At 40.2% G+C, this 17234-nt stretch overlaps 1 protein-coding gene across 1 annotated transcript in view; it reads right to left on the reverse strand.

The window, feature by feature from the left end:
* KCNH5 (potassium voltage-gated channel subfamily H member 5) overlaps nucleotides 1-17234 on the reverse strand; it is a 314735-nt gene that overhangs the window by 44566 nt on the left and 252935 nt on the right. Inside the window, exon 10 of the mRNA XM_059182266.1 lies at nucleotides 9170-9366. Coding sequence (XP_059038249.1) covers nucleotides 9170-9366 — 197 coding nt within the window. The remainder of the gene's footprint in view (nucleotides 1-9169; nucleotides 9367-17234) is intronic.

Raw genomic sequence — 17234 nt, forward strand, 5'->3', positions numbered from 1 at the left:
TGCAGAGACAGCTTCCTTGTGCGAATCTGCCCGCATATGAGGCTCAAAGCTGCAGCTGGACGTTAACTCTAATTGTGTTTTAACACTAATTATTAATGGCCCTTTGCATAATCCTATCTCATAAGGCTCTTTGCCAAAATGGTCAAGGGTATCATTTGTTTTTCTGGACTACAGTGATTATTCTAGTCAGTGAGGATCAAAACTGTGCTGGCCGGTATGTCTGCTTCCTTTTCCTTCATTCACCGACTCCCCCATTCAATGACACAGCAGGCACCATTCTGCTCATTGGCAATAAAGAGATCACAAAAAATACCTACTGTGAGGAGCTCACTGTTGAGCTGAAAAAACAAAAATGTCTGTAGGAAACCAAAGAACCACAATCCATGCTATGAGAGAAGCACGGAGTCTAATGAACACTTCGGACTTTTGTGGAGAGCGTATGAGCTTTTATTCCAAGTGTGAACAGTGTTTGAGTGATGTCTTTTTAATGGGATGACAAAAGTTGAAGGTTTGAGGCAGGAAGGCACTCCCATATTTTGTTTCAGCTGCTATGGGAGAAAAGGGGAAGAAAAGAAGGGAGTGAAGTCGACACACCCTTATGACAATCCTAGAGCCCTTCTTCAAAGATGCCAGGACGGACCCCCTGAGAGACACGTAGTCGGCAGCATGTGTCCACCGTGCAAGGACTCAAAGCCCATTCGCTCTCCGATTCTAGTCTGTTTTCCATCCATAAAAGGTAATTTGTTACAAAGATGCTTCACCACCTACAGAAAGAAAGACACTGTGTGCCAATGGATTCACCAGGATAAGAATGCTTTCTGGAAAGAAATGCATTTACTGAGCCCCGAGCCTGTGCTATTGCAAGAGTGAACCTAACCCAATATTTCTTTCTCTTGTAGCCTTACAATACAGGACAGGTGCTCCCATTACCCATAACATGGCCAGCTAGCTTCTGTGACCCTCTACTAAGAACAGGGCCATTTGTGGAAAAGGATGCCGGCCTGATAGGGTAGAGGGAGAAGTACCTCTATATTCTGTTTTTCCAATTTACAATGTGTATTCATCATTCTTGGGGGAAATTTTCTGTTTAAATGGAAACCCTTTCTTAAATCACTATAGGAGTCCAAGAATGTTTTGCTAGTATTGATAATGATGCCTGGCCTAAATATTAACAAAAATCGGTCCTGAATGTTGATGCTGCTACGTGTCTCCAGTAACACAGACCTACTTCAGTTCTAAGTTTTGGTTTTAGAATACTTCTCAAAGTTGCTCCTACACATTTAATTTAAAACAACAAAAAAAATTCATGTGTTTAAACTCCCACTCCCAGTGTGGATATACCTGGAGATACGGCTTCTAATTAAACAGTATGGTTAAATGAAGTCATAAGGTTGGGTCTCTGCTCTATCAGGATTAAGGTTCTTATAAGAGGGCACACGAGAGAGCTCATTCTTTCTTTCCTCACATGCACGCACAAAGGAAAGGCCAGATGAGCACACATAAGGCGGCGCCACCTGCAACGCAAGGATACCAGACACCAACCCTGCTGGCGCTGTGGTCTTGGACTTCTGGCCCCCAGACTGTCAGACACAACCTTTCTGTTTAACCACCCAGTCTGTGTTATTTTGTTATGGCACACTGAGCAGATTAATCCAAGGGATACATCAATATCGTTAACAGATCCTGAATTGGCTTGCATCTGAACTAAAGGGCATCGAGATGTTTGGTAAAAAGGAGTGTAAACCAGGAGCAAGATGGGTCTCCATGGCAACGTTTCTTTGAGACCACCACTGAGGGCAAGTGTCAGTGTGGCATCACTTTTGATCAATGTCCAAGGGGATCTGCTCCATTGCAGTAGTAGATGTATGAGAAACATTGTCTCCGGAGCCATTTGGCTTAGAAATTTTCACAACACCAGCAACAAATTCAGTAGAGCCATGGAATGAAAAGACACATAGTCCCCTGGCCGTGACCACTCAACGTGAACCACAAGAGGAATTCACACTCATTAATATAATAGATATGGCTTTTAAGAGGGAAGCTCAGTATATTACCCAATTTTCGGTCTGTATTGACATCGGGCAATCTTAACTACTTTTTTTTTTCTTTTCAAATTTCAGTTAGCAATCTCTTCATTTGCATTTTTGGAATTGACCACATGGTAATCTTGTTTCTCATTCCTAACGAGTCATTCTCGGTACCAGCTCATTTCCTCCCTGCCTCCTGCTGTCAGGTCTCATATTTTCCCAATTCTATGTGGAAATACTTTTATTCTTTTATTTATTTTCTCCAGTCATTCTACCTTCCTCTTCCTCTCCCCCTTTAATCATCAATGAACAGTTTTCGCACTAATAAGTAACACTTTGAGCAGTAAACTTGCCAATATATTTTTTTGTAACTTCTAATGTGAAAATACTAGACCCTTAAGAAAATAACTCAAAACACAAAGATGGAAAAAAAAATGGGAAGTTTTGTTTAATGCGGGAAGTTTTCTTTTTATCTATGTTCATCCTAACTGGTGCAGCAGCCAGTACAGTTCTTAAAAGTACTGACAAGAAAGCAGAGAATGGATCACAACCACAGCATCATCAGCAAGGCAGTGTTTCATCCTATTAATACCTCTCAAACAGGACTGATATGTAACTTACATGCTTTTGCTAAAAATGAGACCCTTCACAATGCCAGTGACATACCTGCTGTGGCCACACCATGCACACTGGCCCGTGCTGATATGGAGGAGTCCTGTTCACAACTCTGAACACTGCGTACAGCTTGGTTTGGGGGCTCTGTTGTTAGTTTTATCCCGAATCATGGCGTGAAAGACATTAAAATCAATCTTTGAATCACATGCAAGCTCATGTCATCTACCTTTCTTTTTCCCTGTGAAAAGTGAACACAATCAAGTGTTGCATTTTACTCACAATCTTCTACACAGGGCTTGCCAATGAGGCTAACTGGTAAAAAAAATCCCAGCAGCACGGAATTCAAAGGACTTGGATTCCCATGCCAGCTCTGATGCTAATTTGCTAAGCAATCTTGAGCAAGTCATTTAATTCTCTGGGTCTCAGTTTTCTCAACTGCAAAGAAAGTTGGACCAGGTCACCTACAAGATCCTTCCTTCCTCTAGAACATTATTCTGCTTACAATGAAATCCTAGTGCCAGTATCAACATCACCTCCTAAAACGTCTCCTTGCGTCCTCCCTGAGCTAGGTGGACTCCTTTCCTCTCTCCCCAGCTCTCCACCATGTACCCTGAATGTAACTCTGACGCAGCACTTATCAGACTCTGTTAGGATTTATTTGACTCTCTTGTTAGACTGCAAGCCCCCAGAGACCAGGCACTGGGTCTTTTATCTCCATGCCCCCTAGGTTTGTAGTAAGGCCACGAACGATATATACTGATAGCCACTGAGCCCACCAATACCTTCTGAGCCACACTTTGTCAAAGGGTCTTGTCAGAAGAGGTACCAAAAATAGAAATAAAACTCCATTCTCCTCTTATCTAAATAGTCCATCTGGAGGAAAATATGTTCACGCTAGCTTGAAAGAGGAGGAAATATTTAGAAATAACTCAAAAACCCCAACCACACTTAATGTAGCTATAAGTAAATGTTTAGCACAGACCACACTGTTTGAATAAACAGTGTGGGCACAGTGAGGCACTACCACCCACCAGCCTGGCAGAACCCTCCCGAAACCCAGGTTCCCAGAAGCCAGCCAAGCCAAGGGCCCCGCTTCACAAGCAGGTCTTCCAAAGCACAGTGGTCAGACCTGCTATGTTAACTCTTTTTACACAGATGATAAACCCCATTGCATCACAGCTCGGCAGCATGAGCAGAAGTGCACTAATTACATTAAAAATCTGATTAAAATCCTTTAAAATATAGATATCACCGGGGCTGCATATGCCACCTGCCTCTTCAGACCTGCACCTGAGGCTTGGTCTTCAGCTTGAGAAACATCATTTTTGTTATTCCAGCAAATTGTATTTTCTATTAATTAAGTAAATAAATACATAAAGTGAACAAGTGAGTCAACCTTCCTGTGTTGCTCTCCTTCTCTGAATATGTTTAAACTTACTGAAAACTATGGAATTGTGTTCTGATTACTGAAAAACTACACGAACCAGTCCTTTTGCTCAACTGAGTTTAGTTTCTGATTGTCATACAGGGAATAGTAATCTCTAGCAGTCTAGTAAAGCCTGTAGAACATCCCTCAATTCAGAAAAGTTGCTTTCAATGCACAAAATAGAATACATAGTACTGCAAATGAAAAACATTATAATGAAATCCAGTTACCAAAATATTTAAAAATAATTCATGAAATAGTAGGGTGCCTGGGTGGCTGAGTTGGTTAAGCATCTGCCTTCAGCTCAGGCCCAGGGTCCTGGGATTGAGCCCTGAATCAGGTTTCCTGCTCAGTGGGGGGAGAGTCTGCTTCTCCCTCCCCCTTTGCCTCTCCCTGCATTCATGCTCTCACAGGCTCCCTCTCTCTCAAATAAATTTTTAAAATTTGTTCAAAAAAAAATTCACAAAATAGTAATCTATGTACTTTTTTTTCATTAACACAATAAATAATGTCATCTTAGGAGCATGTCTATAAAACTACAATAATTATTGAGCCTAAATACTTCAACAAACACAATATAATATGAAAATATCTATGATTTCTTTTGGTACTTCTACTAATACTGTAGTTTGTTCCCAACCTTCATAACGGAAGGAAAAGCTACATTTCACTTAGAAATTAAAGAAAATAAAGATGTAATAGAAGTAGTAATTTTTCCTATGCAAATTCACAGGCAGGCAGAGGAAGAGAAAGAAGCAAGCTCTCTGCTGAGCAGGGAGCCTGATGTGGGGCCCAGTCCCAGGATCCTGGAATCATGACCTGAACCGAAAGACAGCCACTTAACCAACTGAGCCTCCCAGGCACCCCTATTTGACCATATCCAATAAATAAATAAATAAATAAATAAATGAAGCAAATTAGTTACCAAACCAATGTGATTTATGCATAAAAATGTGTACTTCTGGCTTCTCTGGGTTTAAAAAAAATACGCAGACCAAGCCACACTGGGCTGGCATTCCACCAAGGCAGTGTGCAAGCGGACTGAGCGGCAGCCGTCCCCTTACAGGTGGTGTGAACCCCAGTCTTCCACGGCCACATGCGCTTGGCCCACCCTGTGGCTGTTACTGATCTGGCTCCTTCAGCCGCCTCTGCTGGATGGCCTTTTCCACTTCATGATCACCTCTGAGTGACAAGTGGTAGATCTGCTTCTAATACAAGCGTACTAGAACTCTGTGTGCAGACTCGTGAGCTCCCTAGCTAACTTCCCCTCTTCTCCTTCCAGCCATGGACACAGGCCCTGTGGGAGCCACTTGTTTATGTAAAGTTTTACTAAAGCACAGCTCTGCTCAGTTGCTTACATACTCTCTTTGGCTCCTGCCCTGAACTGAATTGTATTCCCCCCAGATTCATATCTTAAAGCCCTAATCTCCCACTGTGATGATATCTGAAGAAAAGGTTCTGGGAGTTAATTAGGTTTTGATGAGGCCCTGAGGGTAGAGTCCTCATGATGAGGTTACTGCCCTAATCAGAAGCGGTACTAGAGAGATAGCTTTCTTTCTCTGTCTCTTCCCCCCACCTCTCTCTCTCTCTCTTTCTCTCTCTCTCTCTCACTCCCTCCCTGCCTCTCTCCTTCCCTTTCACTCTCCCGCACTCACAGCCCATGTGAGGACACAGTGAGAAGGCAAAGGTCTGCCAGCCAGGAAGAAAAGAGTCCTCCCTGGGGTACCCAATTGGGTCTAGCACCTTGATCTTGGACTTCTCAGAACTGTGGGGAATAAATTCCTGTTGTTTAAGCCTACAGTATTTTGTGAGGGTACCCTGAGCTAAGACAGCTGCTTTCACACAATGGCAAGCTTGAGTAGTTGAGACAGAGGTTCTCTGGCCCTCAAATCCTAAAATATCTACTGAATGCATGGTCCTTGACACAGCAAGTTTGCCAACCCCTGCTGTAGCTACTGCATGAAATTATGATTCTAGTTCTAGAATTTTTATAGAGAGGAATTTAAGGATGGTTAGTGGGAACTATGCTGACATAACAAATCTCTTACTCTTCCGTAATGGAGACGGGAGGGCAGGCAGCTAAAGTGTTGCCACATCTCCCACAACGGCGACCACCAAGAATCCCACACTGTGCTAAGCCTTCCACCCAGCCACACTGCACACGCTCATGTGACCAGAGCTGTAATCTGTGATGGCTGAGCACCTGGGTTACAAACCCCCTCCCCCGGCTTACTAGAAACACACCCTTAATTAGGGATTCTGATAGCTATGAGATATCAAGAGCATACTGAGGACACAGTCTTGATCATAGAACTCACAACAAATATCCAATTCCCAAAAAATACTCAATGCAAGAATGCTCCACGGGGAACAAAGCGAAAGCAACTGTGCATGAGAAACGATAAATTGTTGAGAGTGTCTCTGTGGAATATTGTTGTGGGAAAAAAAATCAAAAGTACTTTGGCGAGCCAAAGCAACATGGTAGCATCTAAGATCTGCGTTTTAGAATCAGACAGAGATGGATTCAAATTCAGACCCTGAGGCATACTTTCTTTGGCACCTAGCGCTCCCATTCTCACAACATCAGCCTCTTCATCGATGGAATGGGAATGAGGTGCTTCATCTGCGGGTGACTGAAATTTCATAAGGTCAGTCATTATATACAAAATGTGTTCAAGTGCATGGGTATAAAAGAGGGTCTCAAAAGGGTAGTTATTCTCACGAGTCATTGGAGGATATCTTCTCAGTGGGTATTTTTTTTTATGAGAATACTTTTTCTTTTCCTGAGAATGAAGTGACACTGACTGACAGTACAGCTATCCTCACATTTTGCCAAGTTATTGAGACCATCCATCATTTGAGGATGGGTGAATTATTAAAAAATAAAAATGTGACACAGGTTGTAACAGGGAACAGGTTATAAAGGGAAGAAGCCATTTGATGTCACTTGTGCACCAGCCCCTGCAGACAGAGGGAGCCCCATCCCTGGGTCCTGTTAAAAAAAGCACATACACAGGGGCACCGGGCGGGCACAGTTGGTTGAACGTCCGACTCTGGGTTTCGGCTCAGGTCATTATCTCAGGGTTGTAGGATCAAGCCCCATATAAGGCTCCGCGCTCAACAGAGAGTGTGCTGGAAATTGTCTCTCCCTTTCCCTTCCCCCACCCACTCTCTCTCTCTAAACAAATAAATAAACTCTTTAAAACGTACACACAGAGTTTTCTGTCTCTAGCTTCTCTTATCAGAAATATGTGCACTCCGCCTTCATAACTCTGTGTGTGTGTGTGTGTGTGTGTGTGTGGTGTGTGCACATGCTCAGATGTGCGAAAGAGAACATAAAAAGAGGAGAGAGAGCTTTGTGATAAACTCATTCTGAAGAACTAAAATTTATTTTCTGCTGGTGAGTTATCTTAATTATCCCTCCTAGAGACCTTGCCCTGCGAATATATCAGTTGTGATTTGAAATTAATCCCTCTGGCCCTGAGTTTCCTCATGTGTTTTGAAGGGAAAATAGCTGTCCTTTATTCCACAGGAATATTATAAACATCAGATGAGATACTGTGTAAACAACGTGCTTCGAGGAGGACAGTGACAAATAAGATCTGTCCTGAGGACCATAACGATGATGGATAGGGGTCTCGGTAATCTTGTGGTATGTGGGAAGACTCCAGAGCTGGAAAAATTTATATTGGAGAAGACTTAATAAGATATAAGAGTTTCAAGTATCTAACGGGCTGCCTTGCAGAAGAGGAATTCATCATTGGGGAAGGTAGAGTACAGAGCAAAGGAGACTTATTTCTAATTAGACGAGACTCCACGCTCCCTAACGAATGAGCAAGAAAGTTCCACAGTCAGTTCCTATCGGCAGCCCTCTTCCACATCTATCACTAACCTCAACTTTCAGTTACTTGTACAAGTGTATGTTTCACTTATTGTGTAGAATAGAATGTTCACATCTGGCTTAAGCAAAGGGACTCACACCTTCAGCACAGGGACTCGAGTTAGTCTTTGTGCTTGTGAAAACTCTTTACACATTGTCTAGCAGGTTGTGGATGCTCAATACCCATTTACTAGAACAAAAACAGAAAATGAAAACGCTGTTCTAATATAGATCCCATGTCACGACACAGCTGGTATGAGCATGCCTCCAGCAGTTCTATCCTCTCCTAGACCCCCCACCACCGACCAGTAGGGACTTAGAATGATTTGTACAATAGATTGTAGATACTGTTTGTATCTACAGTAGAGACGCGAATCTGTACCTTGGCTTGATTTTTTTCCTCTGTGTTAACAAAGGGAAGGTTCTATTTAGGGGGCCAGTGGGAGGGAAAGCTTGTTATTTCAAAATACTTCACCATAGACAGGCAATCATCTTTGATGAAATTCCTTAAGTGCAGTTGCCCAAATGTGTATTTCATTTTTGGCAATAAAAGAGTCCTAGCCTATGTCCAATGACCTATAAATCATAGCTAGGAGATTTCTTTATGCAAATTAAATTTGTGTCACACTCATCAATAAAAAAGAAAATGGCCATGAATATTATAGTTGCTGCAGCAGTGCAAAGTTAGGAGTTGCTATCCTATTTGTAGGATATGTCAGTGTGGCTAATTATTTTTTTTTTAAGATAGTGTGCTTGGAAAGAATTCACAGGGAAATAAGCCTTATGAACTGATCATTAAATGAGAAAGCATTTTTAAATAGTCAGGAATATAAAATAAGCAACGAGCTGGATTAACCTTACCAACCTAAAAAAAAAAAAAAGAAAATCCACATAATAAAGTAAGAGACACTCATGTTATTTTTATGGCAGTTATTATAAACCCCAAGAACTAATTACATTAGAGCACAGTTTGTTTCTCTTCGAACCTGTTTTTCCTTTTACACTTAAATTATAAAGACCCAAGTCTTGAACCACGTACTTTGGAATCCGCTCCTTAAAAAGTAAACAAAATATAAAGAAAAAGAGAGAAAATTACATCACTTTACTTGAATGAGAACTTACGAGTGCAAAATGAAACACGTCTTGCACTTCTCAGCTAATAGAGCATGACATATCAACCCTACAGATACTAATAAGGGCAAGAAGATTCACACAACATACCCGTTTCCTCAGATTGCAAGTAAGAGTGAGATTCCTTGAGAAGGAGTTTGCAAAAGCTGTATAGAAGTCCAGGACTTTGAGCAAGGCTTCTCGCTTGATGATGTGGAGATCACAGTATGTCAGTGCTCGGACATTGGCACACGCGTGAGCAAGGGTGGTTTCCTTCCAGAAGATGTCTCCGAATACATCACCTTTCCCTGGAAAATAGTATAAGATATGGATTCAACTATCTCCACTAGTTCTTATCCTAATCACTATTTTTACGCAGTTTCATATATGCTATTTATCAACTCGCATAATTTAGAACTTGAGTGGATAACCCCATTCAAATAGGTGTAACAATGCATAACACTTTCATATAATATGTAAAGTAACATCACCCTGAATTCAGTTCTTGATGGAAATCCCGAGTGGTATGAATAAATAAAATCCAACAGAGAAGCCAAAAATCTCATTTTAACAAATAGTTTCATTATCTTCTGCCATCATAACTTTTCCCATTCTGACTAGAAGGAGCAAAGGTGATTTTTTAGTTTCATTCTTTCTTCTGCTCCTTCTGTAGAGATGACAGTAGATTGCACTATATAAGGATCTACTGTTCCAGCCTTTATAAATCTGGAACTGATTTGACATATATTAAACATACATTATTCAGCAACTAAGTCTTGTGCTCCAAGCAGACGAATACTCGCCATGACTTATTACCTGAGGATGCCTTCTCCTCTCTCTTGAGCCAAACTCTATGCAGGGCCTCAGGGCCCAGCCCAGAGGGGTGGGGGGATGTGCTCCCCATCAAAACTATAAAGCTTAAGTTGCTGAGCAGGGGAACCCATGGAGACTCAGGTTTGTTATGATATCAACAGTTCCATGAAGAGTGCTCTACTGCAGTAAGATGATTTTTTAAATTCTGCAAATTACCCAGAAATCATCTCTTCATTTTGGAGCACCAGCCACTGGTGACCTGAACTCCACAGTTCACCACCCCAAATCCAGAGTACTTAGCTGCCCAGACAAGGTGGGGATAAGGAACACTCAGAGATGAAGTGCCAAAAGGACTTTCTGTGGAGATAGTTGCATGAGAGCCCGTGGCTTCTGAAGTCTCCTCAACTGCATTCTCTGTTCCTCTGCAGGAAAGGGAAAATTTGGGAGTGGAACAAACAAGGAGCCTACCCAGGCAGGAAAGATCTTCTGGAAGGCACTGTGCCAAAGACTTATGCTTTCAACACTCTAACCACAGAGGTGAGGAAGTATCTGCTCTCATCATGAAGACTGAAGCCAGAACTAACAAGTAAACAGGAAGAAGAAAGGCATCTTATAACACTTCAGGACAGCTAGACAAGCAGAGAAAGAAGATAGCAGTAACCAGAGAAATGAGAGAAAGAGAGAGGCACAGAGATTGAGGTCGAGGGAATAACATTACAGGCTCCTGTCCACACAGACAGTTTGGAAATGCTTAGAGAACTATGAATCACTCTGGTATGGAAATAGAAAACGTGCCTATTATTGAGAAAGTGGTTAAAACTATCATGTAATCATATGCTCAGCATAAAATAACCCTAATGGATATATAATTCATCATGAGCAATCTTAATTGTTTCTGGACACTTCAGAATTTTCTTCTAGTTAGTGACACTGTTCAACAACTCAACTGTCTGATAGCCAGGCATTCCTCCAAGGAAGGTTAGAGACCTCCACTGGCATTCATTGACTTCAGAAATGTGTAAGTGACATTCTCTAAATTTTAAACAAGTAATTCCATTTCAAGTTTATCTTTGTATATGAGAATGGTCAAGTTTCATTCTTCTATACATAGCTGAAAGACCTCAATTTGAGGCAGGAATCTATTAAAATCCTAGAGGAGAACACAGGCAGTAACCTCTTCCAAATCGGCCACTGAAACTTCTTTCAAGACATGTCTCCAAAGGCAAAGGAAACAAAAGCGAAAGTGAACTTTTGGGATTTCATCAAGATAAAAAGCTTCCACACAGCAAAGGAAACAGTCAATAAAACAAAAGGCAACCCACAGAATGGGAGAAGATATTCTCAAATGACACTACAGACAAAAGGCCAATATCCAAGATCTATAAAGAACTCCTCAAACTCAACACTCAAAAAGCAGATAACCATGTCAAAAAATGAGCAGAAGACATGAACAGACACTTCTCCAAAGAAGACATACAAATGGCTAACAGACATATGAAAAAATGTTCACCATTACCCATCAGGGAGATTCAAATCAAAACCACATTGAGATATCACCTTCCACCAGTTAGAATGGCCAAAATTAACAAGAGAGTAAACAACAAGTGTTGGAAGGAATGTGGAGAAAGGGGAATCCTCTTACACTATTGGTGGAAATGCAAGATGGTGCAGCCACTTTAAAAAACAGTGCAAAGATTCCACAAAAATTAAAAATAGAGCTTCCCTATGACCCTGCATTGCACTACTAGGTATTTACCCCAAGGATGCAGATGTAGTGAAAAGAAGGGCCATCTGTACCCCAAAGTTCATAGCAGCAATGGCCATAATAGCCAAACTGTGGAAAGAGCCAAGATGCCCTTCAACAGATGAATGGATAAAGAAGATATGGTCCATACATACAATGGAGTATATTGCCTCCATCAGAAAGGATGAATACCCAACTTTTATATCAACATGGATGGGACTGGAGGAGATTATGCTGAGTGAAATAAGTGAAGCAGAGAGAGTCAATTATCATATGGTTTCACTTACTTGTGGAGCATAAGGAATAATATGGAGGACACTAGGAGAAGGAAAGGAAAAGTGAATTGGGGTAAATTGGAGGGGCAGACAAAGCATGAGAGACTGTGGACTCAGAAACAAACAGGGTTTTGGCAGGGAGGAGGGTGGGAAGTTGGGTGAGCCCGGTGGTAAGTATTAAGGAGTTCATGTATTGCATGGAGCACTGGGTACATAAACAATGAATCTTGGAACACTGAAAAAATAAAATTAAAAAAAAAAGACTGTGGGTTAAAAAAAAAAAAAAGTAATTCTAATTGTAAGCATTTATTCTAACTGCATTATAAGCAGTACCAAATTTAATGATAAGCATATTCATTGAATGAGCACTGAGTAATGTATAAAAATATAGACTCATTGTATTGGATATTTGAAACTAATATTATACTATATAGTAATTATATTTCAATTAAAAATAAATAAACTGAGAAATACTTATAAAAATTATTACATTATACTGGGGCGCCTGGGTGGCTCAGTGGGTTAAAGCCTTTGCCTTTGGCTTGGGTCATGGTCCCAGGGTCCTGGAATTGAGCCCCACATTGGGCTCTCCAATCAGTGGGGAGCCTGCTTCCTCCTCTCTCTCTGCCTGCCTCTCTGCCTACTTGTGATCTCTGTCTATAAAATAAATAAATAAAAATCTATAAAAAGGTATATTACATTATAAAAATGTGTATATAGATCTACAGATTAATGGATAAATATTCATTGATTGATGAATGAATCATCGATAGATAAAAATACTCCACATATAAATCAATTTCCCCTTGCCAATATAGACCATTTTAAAATATGGAGGCATTGAAATGTTTATTATACATTTTATTTTACCTAACTGCTAAAATTAAAATTCTAACCATACTTCTCTCCAAAAACTTAAATTACTTATCTTTTTAGTATCATGCATAAATAAAAAGCCTGTGATGTGACAAGAATAGCATGAAGCTAGAATATAAACTTATGAGGGCAGAGAATTTTCTCTGGTTCATCCATTCAGGTCAACATCCAATGCTGAGAATAGTTCAAGAGCTCATGGGGCACCTGGGTGGTACAGTCAATTAAGCATCCTATTTCTGGTTTTGGCTCAGGTTGTGATCTCAGGGTCATGAGATTGAGCCTCCTCGATGGCCCGCCCCCATGCTCCATGGGGCTTCTGCTTGCGATCCCCTCTCCCCCTCTCCCTTTGCCCCTACCCATTATGTACTCTCTCTCTCACTCTCTAAAATAAATAAAAAATCTTAAGAGTTCACAAATATTTACTGAAAAAAAAAAGTGTGAATGAAAAAAGGGGAGAAGAGGGGAAAGACATAGAAGAACAAATTGGGAAATGTGGGATCCAAGTTACATGTGGGGCTCCACCTATAAGGGTGTGGCTTAGACCAAGTGATTAACTTACCCTGAATCAGCATCTGTTCTTTTAACCCTTAAGAGAACAAGATGAACAAAAACTAATCTCAAGGTTTCTGTGCACCATAACCCTAGAGTAAGTAAGCCCACTAAAAGTCATCGAATTATATTTTCAGGGTAATATTTTTTCTATGCCGTATGTAAAAGAAAACGACTTTAAAATCTAGGGCCTCAACTCCAAATCCCATTAAAAGACTAAAAAGCACCAGCAAAGTTAACTGAGTCAACCAATGTAAAACTTACCCCTTGATTCTCCCCTTAAAAGTTTAGAGAAACCTAGAAAAAATGACAAATATGGATAATTCTGCTCCCACTGTCAGAATTCATGTTACATAATAAGCAATACTAACTGTCTTCTGACATAGAATTTCCATTAGGATACACAATATATCGATTGGATATTAATCTAATCAATGATTTTAAGGTGTGTTTGCTTTATCCAGTTCTCTATCATCTTCTAGTCGCTCAATTCACAATAAACTTTTATGGCTCTTCTGGAAGATGGGTCTTGTAAATCAGTTAATTAATTTCACAGCCACAGTAGAGCTGGCTAATGTCCTTCTTCAAGGACTATTATGCACATGACACCGAGGCTGTGGGATTATGAGTGGAGTCTCCCAATAACTGCACCATTTCAGGGCTGGGAACTCATGTTCATCTTCGTGGCTACAGAATATTTGATGCTAGTTTCTAGGTCAGCTCTCACTGGGTGCAAGTAGTCTCAGCTATAAACATTTTAGAGCTTGAGAAAACTAACCTTCCCCCGAAGCCCTAAAATTAGTAGAAAAGCTCACACTCAACATGAAAGTTGTTGTTTGTCCTATTTATATTTTCTCAGTTCTTTGCATCAAGTCTTATGAAGTATTTCACTTCGAAACCACAGGAACCAGGATTGGAAAACAGGAGCAAATGTTTCAGATTCACAGACTAGGAAACTGGAAAATGTCAAGGCAAAACAGAGACGACGAGTTACAACACAATTAAAGGAGCGATGCGGACCATGGTATGTTTAGGGATTATGATCCCCAAAGGGGCTGGTTTTACAACCAAAGCTTTTTAAAAATTTTGAAACACATTATTTGGTAAGTTAATGAAATGGATTAAACTTAATGCATAAAAATCATCTCGGCTATTCATCGATGAGGATTGCCAACGAATCCCTAAATAAACAGCATTCGAAACTTAGGTCGTTTCCTATGGGGTGCAGTGATGCGTCTATCTGATGATTCTTCTACAGAATGGACCCAATCCTTGTATTCACTTGTATTTTATTAGTCAGCCCTTCACTATGATTAATTATTGCATTAGGCTCATAAACTTTATTGTGAATACACATGGCCAAAAATACTCCTTTATAAATGAACAACACTATGAGTTTTAGAATTATATGATTTTTAATGGACTTTGACTATTACCAACAGCAAGTTTCATACAGTAATGTTTTAAAGGAAAAGAACAGAAAGAACACAGTGATGAGTGTGAAAATTAAGAAATTATATAGGTGTGTTAGAATAGAACCTCTTAAAACCTTTAGAATCGATGCCTGCTAATCTTCAGTGATGTCCAACGTCATTCAATTCAAAAATTATAATGGTTTCACTTATTTGTGGAGCATTACAAATAGCATAGAGGACAAGGGGAGTTATAAAGGAGAAGGGAGTTGGGGGAAATTGGAAGGGGAGGTGAACCATGAGACTACGGACTCTGAAAAACAATCTGAGGGGTTTGAAGGGGTGAGGGGTGGAAGGTTGAGGGAACCAGGTGGTGGGTATTAGAGAGGGCACGGATTGCATGGAGCACTGGGTGTGGTGCAAAAACAATGAATACTGTTATGCTGAAAAGAAATAAAAAGCAATTATAATGGGTACAAACTGGAAGACACTTTCAGAGAAGCAAAGAATTCTTACCTACTAAAAAAAAAAAATCACTGATTAAGCTTATAAATTTTTATTTACGCAAAGAGTGAGCCAAATAGCTCTAAGCAGATTTAAAAATAGAATATCATAACATCAATAAGGGTTGAAGGCAGGGAAGGAGAGTGGGAACAAGACATTGATGTATCGGACGTATAAGACAGTTGGGAAAATGCAGAAGGAAGCTTTCCCTAAGTGGAGGTCATGACCTCAGGAAAAAGAAGCTCAGTAGGACAGCAGGTCAAGCAGCCCTGCCCTGTCGAGAGAAGTCAGCACTGCAGGGAAGGAGGGAGGATTCGGCAGAAAAACTGAGACAAGTCACAAGGTCAGAACTGATGGAAGGATTGGAGAAATAAAGTCCTTCTCTTCAAAGAAGAAACAGCAAAGATCTGTGGCCATTCTTGCAACCCCCAAGCACCCTTGAAAGTCTCATTTCCACTTGAATACCTACCAACAAGGTGGACTCTGAGCTCTTCCAGGACCCAGAGGAAAGACCTGTAAGCAGAATTTAAGATCCCCATCTTGTGTTCTGAAGGCTCCTGAGATAACTCTGAGCCCACTCTTTCTACTCCTAACCGCCTGCCTGGTCATTAACTGTCCCTATGGCGACCGTATTTTTAGATACTTAATGGCTGATTAACCATCTTATACTCAGGTAATATTTGGTGAAGGGTTTCATAATATACACTGGTATGAAAGTGTTGTTAGAAAATCTTCTTTTTTTTTTAAGAAAAGGAAATACATTAGGAACATTAATATAGGCCCTATATTTTCTGTCAGGATTAAACCAAGTAATTGTATAATTTCAAAATTCTATTTAAAAATAGTTACGACCTGGGGTGAATCACCGGATAAGGTAGAGGCTTGGCTTCTTCATCTGTAAGATGACCACGGCAAGTGCTCTCTTCACAGTTAATTAAATGATTTGACATAATAATGCACGAAAAATGATGAGTACTTGATGATTATTGGTACTTAAATACAATTCTCAAAGGGGCTGATGTACAATTTAAAAAAATATACTTTTGATTAAAAAATATTAAAATAAAAATGTATGCATGGATTTTAAATTTTACTTAAGCCTTGTAAGGGGCTCAGTTACTAACTACAAATTTTATTTTCTTTTTTTTAAGCACCTTTTAACTCTTAAATGTTTATTTTCTAATAAAATTAATTCTAATTTGCAGAACTACTTATTCCAGTTGATGGAGAAAGTGATGCCATTTTCAGGAATCAAAGCAAAGTCCCCTTTCATAGATATAATTTCAAGTTTTCCTACAATGGCCAATGACCATGGCATAAATTAGATTCTTTTCTGATACTGGGAGTGTCTGATGAAGAACAAGGAAGGAGTGTTTTATTAAAGAGTATTAAGTGATTTGCTATATTTAACAATTGACCCACCATATTCTCTTTGTTCCAAGTGCCTGATAAATAGTAGGAAATTGTTTTCTCAATCCATAACAGATCTATGCTAAAGCTAGAATCTTAGGGACATGCACTTTACTATAAGCATTTAGAAGAAAACAAAACAGAGGGTAGTCAGTATTTCAAAATAGGACATAAAGAAAATGGCAACAGAACACAACAGAGTTTTCATGGGTGCCCTAAACAAACACAATGATGAAAACAGCTTAATGGCAAAATAAAGTCCTAGCTAATCTGGATAATTGAACCTTGCCTAGAACCCATTTAAGGGGTCCTATCACAGATGACAGAGATACAAAATTAGCAAGCTGTTTCAAGCACTCACAGTGCAGACAGAGAGTGAAACAGGTAGAAGATAAAAACAGAAATGGCGGGGCGCCTGGGTGGCTCAGTTGGTTGAGCAATTGCCTTCGGCTCAGGTCATGATCCTGGAGTCTCAGGATCAAGTCCCACATCAGGCTCCCTGCTCAGCGGGGAGTCTGCTTCTCCCTCTGACCCTCTCCCCTCTCAAGATCTCTCTCTCTCTCTCAATAAAAAAAAAAAAAAGAAAAACAGAA

The sequence above is a fragment of the Mustela lutreola genome, chromosome 7 (genome assembly GCF_030435805.1).
Source record: "Mustela lutreola isolate mMusLut2 chromosome 7, mMusLut2.pri, whole genome shotgun sequence".
Lineage (NCBI taxonomy): Eukaryota > Metazoa > Chordata > Mammalia > Carnivora > Mustelidae > Mustela > Mustela lutreola.